General features: G+C 35.4%; 3 protein-coding genes across 3 annotated transcripts; 2 read left to right on the top strand and 1 right to left on the bottom strand.

Moving 5' to 3' along the window:
- The first annotated feature begins 381 nt into the window (after positions 1-381).
- LOC105146464 (SH3 domain-binding protein 5-like protein) lies at positions 382-5931 on the top strand. Its single transcript, XM_011056751.2, has 7 exons — positions 382-765; positions 2201-2263; positions 2370-2507; positions 3281-3442; positions 3639-3936; positions 4010-4173; positions 4260-5931. The coding sequence occupies exons 1-7, from the start codon at positions 718-720 to the stop codon at positions 5442-5444; spliced, it is 2058 nt and encodes a 685-aa protein (XP_011055053.2). The 5' UTR covers positions 382-717; the 3' UTR covers positions 5445-5931.
- Positions 5932-7387: 1456 nt separating this feature from the next.
- Positions 7388-10031, top strand: LOC105146463 (uncharacterized). The gene is made up of 4 exons (XM_011056750.2): positions 7388-8063; positions 8706-9273; positions 9514-9739; positions 9825-10031. Exons 1-4 carry the CDS (start codon positions 7763-7765, stop codon positions 10011-10013), a joined length of 1284 nt encoding a protein of 427 aa, XP_011055052.1. The 5' UTR covers positions 7388-7762; the 3' UTR covers positions 10014-10031.
- Positions 10032-10143: 112 nt separating this feature from the next.
- LOC105146462 (Dachs ligand with SH3s) lies at positions 10144-13453 on the bottom strand. Its single transcript, XM_011056749.2, has 5 exons — positions 12997-13453; positions 12175-12407; positions 11537-11905; positions 10843-11110; positions 10144-10663 (listed from the first exon to the last, which is right to left on the bottom strand). The coding sequence occupies exons 1-5, from the start codon at positions 13043-13045 to the stop codon at positions 10404-10406; spliced, it is 1179 nt and encodes a 392-aa protein (XP_011055051.1). The 5' UTR covers positions 13046-13453; the 3' UTR covers positions 10144-10403.
- Positions 13454-14837: the final 1384 nt, after the last annotated feature.

Here is a 14837-nt window from a genome sequence, read left to right on the forward strand (position 1 = left end):
TACATAGCAACATCCACTTTTCTTAGGGTACAGTGTAGTGCATTAATTCGTTGAGTCATAGCGGCCCGATTTATTGAAAATAAGAAAATGCGGTACTAAAAAGTTGATAAAAAGTTCTGAAAAAATTCTTAGAGTTTTATGAGAAGAAAATAAATGATTTTTCTCTTGCAATTTTTCTGTTAATAATATTTGAGTAAGAAATAAACATCGATTTGGGCCATCATGTCCTTTCTCAGGTTTGATAAAAACGAACTATCAATATCGCCCCATGTTTAGCGTTACACAGTTGGCGGCCTTGGTCTCTTATCGACATTTATAGATAGAGACGGCGGAGATTCAGAAAGAGATGCTTGCAAACTACGCACACCATGTTATCCCTTCCACCATGGTTCAAACGCGTCAATTCGTTCTCGCTCATTCCCTTTATGTCTTCGTCGGCTCCAGTCGGTTCCGTCCACGCCTAGAGAGCTTCGTTGACGTCAAGTTTCGTCGTGGGAGTGCATTATGCGCTCGTAATTAGGTACTGTACGCAGTAGCTTGCGAGGGTGTCGCGGGATGTAAACATTCGTGTTGCAACGCCTGAGAAGGATCACGTCAAGAAAGGAGAGGAAAGCAGAGAAGGCCTCAGATGTGAGATTTCGCGACTGGGCGATCATGAGTTGACACGTCGTCCCCGACGTCGCACCAGCGTTAAATGCCGCCTGCGCCAGCCGCAGGATGGACGTCGCGGAGGACGCCGAGGCTGCGCTGGATCCGCGTATTCAGGTGAGTTCTCGAGAGAGGTTTCGCCTCGCAGATTCACTCGGTTCTGTCTGGTTTTGTTTCTACGCGGTCTATGCCCGTGGCTTTTTAGGTTATGTATGTTCGTCGCGGTCGCAGTGCCTAACACTGCCTGGTACATTGTCCCACTTTGCTTTCACTTTCCTTCTTTTGTGCGGATGGACGTGAGATGTGCGAGATTAAGGATAGCTCGATCACTAATGAACGGAGTTGTTTCTTCTGAGAAGGATTCAATTAAGGAAGGATTCTATATTCTACATTGAGACCTGTTTCTCCTTGGTTTTATTTTTGATAGTATTGTATCTCACTAAAGAAATAAATGATGTGGACATAAAAGAATAAAAGTATTCTCTATAGATCTGTTCTTTTTAGCTGAACTGCTTGGATGATTTATTTTTCTTTTTCTTTTAATTGAAGAGAAAAAGAGAAAAGATGAATTATATAAGGGTTCAGTTAAAAAGAACAAATATCTTATAATGAAATAAATAATTTTTAATTTATGTGTGAAATAATACCTTCCTTTTCTTTTTTTCTTGCCTTCTTTTGATGATATTATATCTGAAAAGAGAAATAAATAATGTGAATATAAATGTGAATAAAAGTATTTTCTTCTTCATAATAAAATAACTAAATTTAGATATATACACAGTGTGAAGTAATATTCTCTTTTCTTTCTTTTCTATTTTGGTGATATTATATCTGAAAAGAGAAATAAATAATGTCAGCATAAATGAATGAAAGTATTCTTTCCTTTATTTCTATAATGAAATAACTAAATTTAGATGTGAAGTATACCTCTTCTTTCTTTTCGCATACTGGCATATTATAATTAAAATAAAAATGACAGTAATTAAGTAATCTTTAACTCTCTGAAACTTAGAGCATACAATGTATAATTTAAATTTTAAGTAGATGTGAGACAATTGGGAAAGGTACTCTCGAGACACCTCTTGTTTTGTTTCATTTTTTCTATGGTATTGAAAAAGAGAAATTAATAAGGAAAAGTATTTTCTCTTTTCTATAGTGAACAGATTTAATTTCTAATTTAGGTAATAATTTAGTCTGAAATAATATCTTCCTTTTCACGGAATACTGGAATATTGCAAAACTAATCACAATAATTAAAGCGATCTTTAACTCTAAAGCTTATGAAAATATACAATATAAAATATATTAGGTGTTGGAATTAATTCGTAGCGTTTTACAAGTGATGGGAAGTACTTTCATTAATGTATTTTTTAATGCTCATGTGAAATAAATAACATTCTTTCATTAAAAACGCTACGAATTAATTCCAACACCTAATATAATTTAAATTTTAATTGAAAAAATTTAGAAGAATTCGTGATCTTTTTTTGATATTTTTTTTTATATATAAATTATTTATAGTGTTTTTATAGGATAAATTTTTGTTTTCCAGATTGAGCTAGAGAACTTGAACAATGCAGCAGATAATATTAATAAATTGGAGACTGAATTGGATGTAAGGAATAGTATTTTGTTTTATAAGTTAAAAATTAACATTGTATGTAATATTTAACATTGTGTGTAATATTTGCAATATTTATTTGATCTTAATTGATTTTTAGGAAGCACACACTGCTTTTGGACAACTTCTTTCGGATACAACAAGAAGGCTGAAAGAAATTACGGATAAACTGGGCACTAGCTGCATCGAGAAGGCAAGATGTTATTACGAAGCACTGGAGTTGGCTCATCAAGCTCAGGTAGAGATCTAGGGTTTATTTTTTATTCCTGCACTAAAATTTTCCTCTTCCCTCTTACTAAATTTTAAACATATATTTCACTTTAATTACTAGGAAGTGTATACTAGGTCAGCTATAAAAAAAAAACAGGTCTTTAATGAAATTTAATTTTATTGCGTCATAAAATAAAAAATAAAGTATGAAATATATAAAATGTATGTATTGAGTTTATATAAAATGTTAGAAAATTCAGGTAATATTTGGTCAATTCAATAAATGTTTTCTCAATGGCTCCAAATGCTTCACAATGCTCTCATAGTCAATTGTTATTGAACATGTAGCGTGTTACCGCTCGTTGTGCGTTCTACTCTGATGCCTGCTTTAATAATAGCATGAATGAGCATATCCTGCTATGCCCAGTTGAATTCTCGTGCTGGTTTGATATGAATTGCATTTTAAATTAAAATAAAGTTTTATAAACTTAGTATGTACTAAAAGTTATAATGATGATAAGTATAAGATAATATTTATTTGTATTATCATTTACTTTTATGCAGTTCATCAATCAATTTTCATATATATATATATATATATATATATATATATATATATATATATAATGGCAAGAAATTTCTAATCATTTTATTTGTCTGAATATAATATCTTTAAAATAATTTGTCGTATTGCAAATTATAAACGTTAGTTGTTTTGCATTAAGTGCGTTAAATGCGTGACAATTAGCTGAAGTGTCATGTAAGTGAATCAATGAGATATTTCCTTTTGCGATTTTACAGGTGCAGTGTCAACAACAGGCGCAGCTGTTTCAAAGAGCCAGCGAAATTCATGCAGCGGCAAAAGAAACAGTGGCTCTGGCTGAAGCGCGATTCATGTCTCATCAGCATGAGTGGAATTTTGACCAGGCATGGCAGGATATGCTTAATCATGCGACTATTAAAGTAAATATGAATGTAAAACACATAGCATGATGACCGTGTAATTTCCTTTTAAAATATTGCGAAATATTTGAAAAATATCCTGATGTTATATCTTATTTATTCCTGTCTGCCTTACGTTAATTAATTCAATAATCTATTTCTAATAAAAAAAGTTTAATATAACGAATAGAATATAAAATGATACTTTTTATTGAAGGTCATGGATGCGGAGAATCAAAAAGCGGAGTGCGGTCGAGAACATCATAGAAAAGCGATGTTATTCCATGACGCCGAGAAGAAGCTACTTCAATTGGAGGAAAAACACCGACATGCAATAATAAAAGCGAAACCGTACTTTGAGATGAAGACCCAGTGCGATCAAATGTTAGCTACGCAGAAGGAGAGAGTAGAGTTCCTGCAACAAGCTGTTAAAGAAACCAAACGTAATTACGCAACAAGTCTTCGAACGTTGGAAGAAATTAGTAATCAGATTCATCAGCAACGAAGAGATCATGGTACGGAGAAATATATTTTAAAGACGTGTAAAACAACTATTTTTTTTTTATAAACGTTACATTTATATTCTAGATATTGTGGCTAATGGACCGCGAGAACCTGGCGTCGGTGCCGAGCTTATTGGTTCAGACACGCACCAAAAGTATAAGAGCGAGTTCAACGATTCTGATAGTCGTAAAATATCTCCCATTAGATATAATAAAAACGAGAATAACGAAAAACTACATGATATCGAGGTTAGTAGTATATGAAATGATAAATTTTGTAGAAAGCATTTCGATGTCAATTTTTATCTATAATATCATTTATCTATAATTTACAGAAATCTTGTTTAACGAAGAACGACATGGAACATCTTGATAAGAGATCCGTTGACGGTAGCGAAAGCAAGTTCACGCAATGGGAGCTCGAATTGCAAACCAGTATGGAAAAGTTAAATCGTTTGTCGATCGAGAATTCGTTGTGCATTAAGAAGCGCGACGCACAAAGTTCTTCCGAACTGCAGGATGCAGTTAAAGTCAGCACCGGAACGTGCTATAATTCCTTATCTGAACTGTCTAACACGCGTACTTCAAATCAATTTACAAGATTAATTGAAAGTCCGGGGACTATCGAAAGGGACAGATTTAGCGATAGACCGCACTTGCTAAAGTCATGCTCGACGATTGATTCAACGACAGCGATACGCGGTACATCAACGTTGACGAAGAGCAATATTTCAAAATCGTTGAACAATAGTCCAGTAAATAGAGGTACATCTAATCTCGAGATCACTGGTTCAGCGGGAAGCGCAAATATATCGAAATACGTGCCAAACAAAATCTCTCAATTCAATATTAAGGATAGAAAAACGCAGAGCAGCTGGGACATTAATATCCCTTATAATGCCAATGTTACGAATAAAGAATCTGAAAAAGATAGTTATAGTAATACAAACGATACTTTAGTCAATAAGAGCCACATACAACTTACGAATTTACATGTCGCGCAAGTTTCTAATATCGAGTTCCTGCCTAAGGAATCTAGTTTATCGAGACATCACGTCGTAGCAGCTCCCGTTGTCAGCCAGTATTCGAAGAGCTCGCATAGTGATGTTGCATTGTTGCAGTCACAATCTAGCTCTAATTTGCAAAAAAGTGCGCCATGCAGTGCCAATTCCAGTCCGATAAAATTAAAGAATTTATTATTATCGTCTGCCAGATCCTTGGATACTGGAAGTGCGGACCAGCTCGACAAAGGTTCAATTTCCAAGAGGTTTGCGAACAAAACCACCAGTATTAAAGAGTTACCGTTATTATCGCTCTTCAGACAAACGTCCGCGTTATCGGCGCTTAGAGGTAAGAGTAGCAGCATGATCAATTTGAGCGGTAAACAAAACCTAAAGACGCTGTTGGAAAATTCTCATCTGAGTAATATACAGACGATTAGCGCGGAAAGATTAGCGAACGTGAGACACAAGCTGGTCAGCGATTGTCCAGAGACAAAGACGGGCGATGTTAAAAAATAAGTACAAGAATGCGATAAAATAAATCGCTTAGGATAAGTGATTTCTGCGTTTAACACGTGTGTAGAGATTTGTTAATGTCGTTCATAAAAAACTCTGAAATAAAATGTTGTAACGGAAGCAATGTAGCTTTAACAACAATCGTTTTCGAGGAGTTACAAAAGATACTGTAGGTTTTGCTGCAGATTATTCAACAGCTGGTTATTAATATATGCTGCAACGTTAATTAACGATATGTATTATATAAATCGTCGCGAATTATTTATTAATAGTTTATTTGTATTAAAACGTAATCACAGCATTGCGATCAAAGAATGTGATCAGGTATCAGCACGATTAATTAAATATAAATCTACACTCACACACAGTTTCAATTAGGTATATACCTGCTGTAAAAAACCGACCAGGCGATGTACGCATCGTATCATTTACTATTTTCTAATCTTTTAATATGTGCTTTTTTAATAAAACACGTGTTTCTTAATAAGCATTTATATGTGTACTTTATTCACACGATCAGTGATTATTATCATAGTATTTAGTATAAGAAAATTAACTTTATTTTTCGAGATATGCTTTTCTATGAGTGTAATGTAAAAGTTTCGACGGTTATCGGTCTGCTTTTAATTTATAAATACAGAAAGTATTGCTGTATCATAGATAACAGATATATACATATCGGACACTTTTCGCACAAACAGATAGATATCGAGGCAGAGCGCATCGATTGTACAACGAACTAAAGGTCAATGGCTTTATATCATGTATCGTTTTGCTGATGTAAAAACAAACTTCTATATAAATTAAATTTAGAACGATTTTAAGACCTGCGGGAGGAAAGCACGATGAATCGAATTTTCTTGCAACGATATTACACTAATATCGTTGCGACCTGTTTCTTCTTTGTTCCGAGAAACGTCAAGATGGCCTTACATCTGATCTAAATACCGTGGCGTATCGAACATTTTCTGGCTCTGACGAATGTAAATTCTTTTAGACTAAATTACAGCGAATCGAGAACGTTTGTCAATTGAAGTTCAATCGGTTGTCAAATAATTCATTGTGTCGCTTCGGAAAAGATTCAAAAGATTCATCTTGTTCTACAATATATTTCTTCTTTAAATTCCGTAGAAATAATTAGAAGAGAACTTAATTAGAAGAGAAAGCTAAGGAGAGAAAATTAGTTTCTTGGATCTGGATAAGCTCATCGATAAGCAGTCGGTCATTTCTTGTAAGTATATAATCAGTATAATGTTTAATGCAATAATAACACATGCAATGCTTAATGATAAATTGCTTGCCTAATTTTGAGTCAATTAGCAAACTCAAGTAGATAAATTATCTAAAAATAAAATAGCGAGTAAAGGTAATATTTACGAATTAGTCTTGTGAGTATAGATATTTTCAATTAGTATTCTCAATTAATCTCATGAAATAAATTTTAGCTAAAGAGCAGTTACAGAGATACATAATGTAAAAAACAATAAAGTCGCCAAAAGAAAATGTGATGATATGTACATCATTAAACATGAAATTATCAATAATTTTATGAAAGATAAAAAAAGTACATTCATAAAGATGTTTTGCATGACATATGCAAATTGAGTTTCAGACACCGGAAACTATAATCTCGCATGTTATGTTAGACGCTCGTGGCGAAAATCGGCCGATTACAGACACATACGTCATCGACGAAAGGTTATCAAGGCGGTGATAAGAACTGTCGACGAAGCTTCGCGAAGAAATGGACAACGAGAGGGTCGATTATAAAGCCGCCAAAGCCGACGGCCGCGTGACAAATAATCATCGCAAGGCATGTGATATCTGTACGCACGAGACTGCGGACAACAAAGACGCAAATTGCACTCACTTATCACAAAAACTCGATAAAAAGAGATTATACATCCTTAATATTTTTACATAACTTTCGTAAACACAATCTAGTATATTTTTTTCTTATCAATCATAATCATGAGCATAATTCGTTCGACAGGACTAAATTTTGTAAAAAGACTACGTCTATTTTTTTAAGAAATTTAATTACTATAAATATTGTTTATTGATGTTAACTGTATGATAAATATACAGTTAATTAGTATATTAACATTTATTTGAGATAACCAATACTCTGAATTTTTTTTAAATTAATGATTTTGTTCGCCCAAATATTTTCGGCAATTTTGCTAAATTAACGTTGGATTGTAAACTAACTTGTCATTTAAATAAAGAGAAATATATCTATTTATTTGTCTGCATATCTCGCATTGTAGGAATTAAATTATCACCATGTCGTTCGAAAGTATTCAGATAATGAAAATAGAATGCAAAAAAGGAAGGAATTCTCTAGCGAGGTTACAGAGGACGAAGCAGAAGAAGAAGAACGGGAAATTGACGAAAATCGAAGCGAAGAGGAAGATGCAAAAATTCAGAAAGTAGATACAAACCAAGAAGTGAATAAAAATGAGCAGAAAACTGCGCAGATTGAACAGTGCGCGATTTGTCATGTTATCATCAACGACGCAAATCTCGGCGGAACCGTCGCCAACTCCGAACAGGATCCACACTGTTCCGAGGGCTATTTGTTATGTCAACGTTGTGTACGAAACTTTTCAATCCGATCAGGTCAATAAAATATTCATCATAACTACTAATATATGTAGGGATCTAAAAAAAGAAGTTTGAGATTTTCGGAAAATTTTTTGTACAACACATATTACATATATTTAACATATGTAATAATAGTCTTTTTAACTCGTAACATGATATATTTTTGTGATGCTAAAGAATCATATAAGGCATTAAGTTTTTTTATTATTACCTACTTTTAGAAGTTTTAAAATTTTCAACTATACAAAAAATGGCAATACTTAAACTTTGCATAAATATAGTATGACAATTAATCTATAGTAAAACAAAACTGTGAAAAATAAAATTATGGAACATAAAATTATTCTAAATCATTACACTATTTAAAAATTAGGAAAATATTTCACTAAAACCTATATATTCTAGTAGTGAAATAAAGTATTATATCTAATTAGATAGCTCTTATCTCTAATTAGATAGCTTTGCAATATTTATTTCTTCTGAGGTGAAAGAAATCAATATTCTAAAGTACAAAAAGTTTTAGAAAATCTAAGCACTTATAAATCTCTAAATAATGACTCAAGTGACGATAATTAATCAATCGGCATGTGCGATTAATTATCGTCATGCTTTCAATAAAAATTAAATATCGTATGAAATGAAAGACATATCCTTTAGTTGCGGAGCATTCTCAGCCTCGAAGATCACACACGAGTTTCTTCCAAGATAGAGACAGCGATCGCAACATACATTCGAAAACGTACGATCCGCATCGCAATCAGTGGGCTTACAATTTCGATAAGGCGATATCCAGCCAAAATAATAACGAAACGTTAGATTACGAATCGGATGCCGTCTCATACATTGATCGCGATCGAGGCAATCTGCGGCGAGAGGAGCAAGTGGAAAGTTGCGGGAAACAGTATCAACAGCAGCCTGGCTGTTGCAATCTAATGACAACGATAACAAGGAGAAATGGCACGGTGGATCGATATTCCTCCGAGATCAAGGTCAAAAGTCCCTCTTTGATCGATTGCTCCCGCAGACCCATACGTTGCCCACGTCTAGACTGCTCGGTGAACGTCGCCTTCTCGGCACTCACCCATCATTTCCTTTTCGATCATCCCGAAGTGCCCATCCTCAGTGTCGAACCCGGAGCCGAAAGCACACTCATCGTCAGCTATGGAGCTCTCTCCTGCAACTCCAGTCGATGTCTAGCTCTCTTACTGGTGTCCGGAAAACTCTCGTTAGTATAGTACCGTCGCTTAAACATTGCAGGTGCATTCGATATATATTTTTCTAATTCCTTATTTCCTAAAACAAGTGATCTCTTTTAATAAAAAAAAAAATATCGAATAAGAATTTGATTTACGATTGATTTAAAATTAAGAGAGAGAAATTTCTTAGATAAAACCGTATAATATTTGCAATTAATGTTATAAACGTGTCTAACTTAACTAATCGCAGAAATTTTTGTAACAATAAGAGATTCCTCAGCGAGGCTGTTCGGTAGCATTCAAATAAATCCTAAGTATCGGAATCGATTGCCTCTGCCGGTGTTAGCAGCGCGTCTACACAGCAGCCACAATTACGCGTGTCATGAGGAAATGCACGCCGGCGGAGAAGGCCAGTGCGAGAAGGACATGATCATTGCCTGGGTGGCGGGATTAGACATCGGCGACACAGCTGACAGACTTCGGTGCAGCATTCAGGTATTCGCCAAATCGATTTGTGTAATATAATACGAAAACGTACCAGTGCTTAAAGATGGATAATGACACTTGAATGGTTTAACAGGCTGTCGATAATATCGAGAATGGGGGATTTCGTTCGCTCACGTACACAGGCCCTGTGACGTCCCTGAGAGTCACCCAATGTCCACGTGACGTCTTTTTAGCTGGTGATTGTATAGTTCTCCACGAGGGATTAATCAGCCATATCACTTCCGGCTGTACCAGTCTCAATGTAAATGTTATTGTACATTAAACATGTGTTCTGTTAACACACGTCTTTGTTTCTGAAATAACTATTTAAAAAATGTAAGCCCATCCAATATAAATTGGGACCATACAGGAAAAATGGGCAAAGCAAATGGAAGATCTGAAAAAATTGCATCTTGTTCACGCAATAATCTCTCGTTTATTTCTTAAAAATATCATTCATTTTTTAGCCTAATTAGCTAAATTTATTTTTCCATTGCATCATCCGGACTAATAATTGATGTACATATTTAAATAAAAAATTAATTATCTCGCTCTTTGCACATACTTAGCACGACATACAATATATAAAAGGACGATACAAGACGATACAAGACAGTATTGCGAACTTACTTAAAAAAGTCAAGCGAATTTTTTTCTTCCCTAACAGTTCGAATTATAAGCTAGTCATGGCAGGGGGCCGCGCATACGCTTTAGGAATGAAACCGTACTTGCGGGTCTTGGGCGCGTAAGCCCAGAGCCAACCATCCACCGTTTGATTTCCCAGATCCGCATATATCCAATCGGCCCGTTTCACCGATAGATCGTCCGGCGCCTGTGCTTTGTAATCGTAAAGCACCACTAACTCCGTACCGGTCGTTTCGTCTCGAAAATCTCGCACTCCCTTTTGTAACGACTCACCTCCCGTACCTTTACCTGAAAAATCAACACTGTTAATAATTATAAAAGGTTGATAACAAATGTAGTCCTAGCTATTAAAAGTTACAGAACTCCATTGAACTCCTATCATTGACATATATAGAAACATATTCTAGAAAACTTTTCCAGAGATGATTTAACGGTTGAATGATGTAATAGTTTAACAAAGAGCTAACCTGGACTATGAGCATCTGTGGATGCTGTATTTGTAGAGACAGTGGTGGCCGTCGTAGTGGCTGTCGCATAAGAATGAAGAACGTGACCAGGATAAACGAAACCAGACGGTACAAAACCCTCATTGCCGTCGCAATGTCGGAGCACCCAAAACCAATCTGGATCGTCGCGATTCAACACGGTTACGAACTCGCCTCTCTCGACACTAACATCATTTTCGTCTCGTGCCACGAAGGTGTAAAGAACAATGTATCTTCCGGCTGATGGATCCTGTGGGACGCACGGTAGAATTTCTCGCTGATGAGTCAAACGAGCTTAAAAAATACTATACCTAATTTACAAGTGCCAATATTTTACTCAACCAATTAAAAATTTTTAATATCGGAAAGATTTTAATTAAATTTTAATCTTCCGAAATCAAAGTCAAAATCTGTGACACAGTTACTGATGCTGAGTCCGTGAGCTATTTAATTATATAGTATTTACAATATAATGTTATGTCTTTTATTCCTTGAAATTAATTAGTGTTTAATTTATTAATTAAAAAGCACTGATTAATTTTAAGAATTGAGAGATTTAGAATTCAGTGGATCCAATATAATAGATCCATCAGGTCTGGAATGTCAAGTGAAAATTCAGAAATATATTGAATTGGGAATAAGATGTTTTTATAGCATTCGACTAATCAATTGATACCTTGAAGAAGGGGTGTACGTCCGGCTGAGACGATATAGTCTGTATAGAATTCTGGGACTGCGTGATGTTGGAGCGATTGACGTTGACATCCGCGGTAGTAATGTTATTTCGTGCGTAGCTCTCACAATCCGAAGCTGATCCGGTATCGGTCTGTTGCGTTTCCTGCAGGCGACCCGCACTAAGAAGATCACAGTCATTTTCATTGGATCGCGGCAACTTCTTCTTCACGTTGTTCAGGTTGGCCAGTGTCAATTCTGCCAGCTGCGATGTGTATGGTGCGCAATACGAATGTGGCACGAAACCTTCCATACGCGTGTCCGCTGCTATTACGTATACCCAATCGTTTTCTCTGTAAAGCACATTTACTACCTGAAACGTAAAGATTCCTTAATGCTATCTTTTTTTAACAAACATATAATTTCTTAATGTTTGTTTTGTATAATTTTTTATGCTAGCAAAAGAGAAGATAAAAAAGATTTAAAAACAATGAGGACTCTTGACAAATTAAAATAAAATTGAGTTAAAAGAAGTAGACATGCAGATCACCTATGTATTAGAAATTGCTACATATGGAATATAAATAGCATGCCGCTTGTAATATATAGATCTATCGGAGAACAACGCAATCAATCGCTAACCTGGCCTCTTTTGACTTGAAGTTCATCGTCCACGCAGGGAGTAAAGTCATGCACAATGACCATTTTACTGTCCGGAGAGAGTCCATTCTCTTTTTCAATACCAACTCTTACAAGCGTTTCAATACTAGCGCTTCCAGTTATCCGACCTGGAGGTAATGGCACTCTGGTACCCAGACCGAGTCCACTGCCACCTGTCCCACAGTCTTTCTCCAAATTAAAGTTGTGTGTTCCGGCTATGCGAAATTGAAAATTTATCATAAATGTGAATGAATTTACACGGAATTAAAAAAAAAAATAAAAACTCGATACTTTTAAGAATTTTATAATTTTATACAATACTGTATAAATATATACATATATACACATTTTTTAATACAAAACAAAATTATTTTTGAAAGAAAGAGAAATTCCCAAAATTACAAGAAGAATCATTTTAACACATATGTTTACAAGATATAATACAAAACTTATTTCACGATGAAAGTTACTTCTTGACAAGACACACTTTGAAAAAACGACAGTAACAATAATAATTCACTTTAAAATATGACGTTTATACGAGAAGATGATTTTGCATTTTCCAACGGAGAGAAAAATCGAAAGTTGTGCGTAATCGACGTATGAACTCGGCCCGGCTCGTTACACAGAGGCTACGGGGTGGAAGCTGCATAACCGGTCCCGAGCAACAGGTGATCGGGCCGAATGTGACAACTGGCCCTTGCGACCAAATTTGCCGTGCCCTCTCGATCTTCACATCTCTCTCTCCCTCTCATTTCCTCTCTCTTGCACTTTTTTCTATATAGGCTCGTGCCGTTTACTTACGTTTCTTCTTCTTTCCGCGACGTATGCGTACAGGGCACAGGAAAGCCATTCTGCGGTTCGTTCGCGGAGTCCGCACCGGAATCTTTCACATCTCCAGCGTGGCGACCACCCGCCTCCTGTGGAATGTACGGGCGATTTCTTGTCACGGCTGTATATGTGTGTGTGTGTGTGTGGTGCGCGCGCGCGCGCGCGCGTGTGTGTACGTATGTTACACTAAGAGAATGGGAGATTCACGCGGAAGGATGCGGTACCGAAGAGAGCGAATGTCTCGGGTTGAAATCTGGCCGCCGCGCAACCGGCGCGACCGCGATGGAACCGATCGAGACACACCTCCCGCAACGGCGAGCGGACGCGTTCTCCGTGTTTCCTCTCGTCCACCGTCGGGTTCTCACGGGTCCTCGGGGGCCCAGGCAGGCCCAGGACTCCGTGGCCGCGATTGTAAATTAATCTTGGACACAGCAGGTAGAGAGCGCTACGGGATGATGATACGTGGTTCCCGTTAAATTTTCATGATTCGAACGAGATCACTGCGATGCTATGCTTTCTGAGAAAACTTGCATCATAAACGAGTTAAAAATGTCTCCAGCAAACGAGAATGGATTAAAATGAAATGAATTGAAATTTTTTTCTATCCGAATGCGTATTTTAAATAGCGAATATTTTTTTTGGATGGTTTAATTGGATTCAATTGGATTCAATTAGATTCAATTGGATTGGAAAATTACATTTCCTATTCAAAATTTTGAATTGAACAGTATTCACAATGTATGTGTTGTGCACACAGAAAAAGCTAATATTATTTTTAGATTGAAAGACATAGAGATATGCTTCATGCAGTTCCTATAAATGAATAAAAATGCATTCAGGACTGAAAAGTTTTCATTTTAACATTCGTGAATCAATATTTCTGAAAATCTAAATCCGTTTCAATTCATTTCAATCCATTCTCGTTTGCTGGATCGTAATACTAAAAACATAACACATGTCCTTGTTATTAAAATAAACGTAAATCATACAAAAAAATAATGATGAATATGTAATTAGCAAAAATAAAAATAGACTGATAATAATCCAATAAACAAGAATAGATTAAAATAGATTGAAATTTTTTCTATCCTTAATGCGTATTTTAAATAACGAATACTTTTTTTTGAATTTAATTGGATGCAATTGGATTGAAAAACTGCATTTCCTATTCAAAGTTTTGAATTGGACAGTATTCACAATATATGTTGTGTGTGTGTTGTGCACAGAAAAAGCTAATATTATTTTTAGATTGACAGGCATAGAGATATGCTCCATGCAATTTCTATAAATGAATAAAAATACATTCAGGATTGAAAAACATTCATTTTAGCATTCATGAATCAATATTTCTGAAAATCTGAATCCATTTCAATTCATTTCAATCCATTCTCGTTTGCTGGGAAGGAAATAATTTGTTTTATAGAAAGAATTTTATCTTTATATTTTTCTGAATGACTGCAACAAGTTTTTTTTCCTTTATTTTCTCTTTACTTTTCTTTTGTTCTATCACATAATTTGCATATATTTTGATACGAAAATACAAGCATATTTGTTAGATCCAAAGGGAACTGTCAACAGATATAAATAATAATAGATTTGAGTAAAAAGTGAATATTCTCTCTTTTAAATATTAGTTTGCGAACAAGAGGCAATTATATATCTTGGAATAGGATGAAAATTACAAAAGCGAGCAAATTTACTGTAATTTTCACCTTGTTTAAAGGTACAGAATTGATCCTCTGTTAATATAATCCATTAATATAATCATGCTGCTTTATTCACTTCGACGACACGATTTGTTGTATTTCTGATAG

This window comes from Acromyrmex echinatior, chromosome 4 (assembly GCF_024713525.1).
Source record: "Acromyrmex echinatior isolate Ae372 chromosome 4, ASM2471352v2, whole genome shotgun sequence".
Taxonomy (NCBI): Eukaryota; Metazoa; Arthropoda; class Insecta; order Hymenoptera; family Formicidae; genus Acromyrmex; species Acromyrmex echinatior.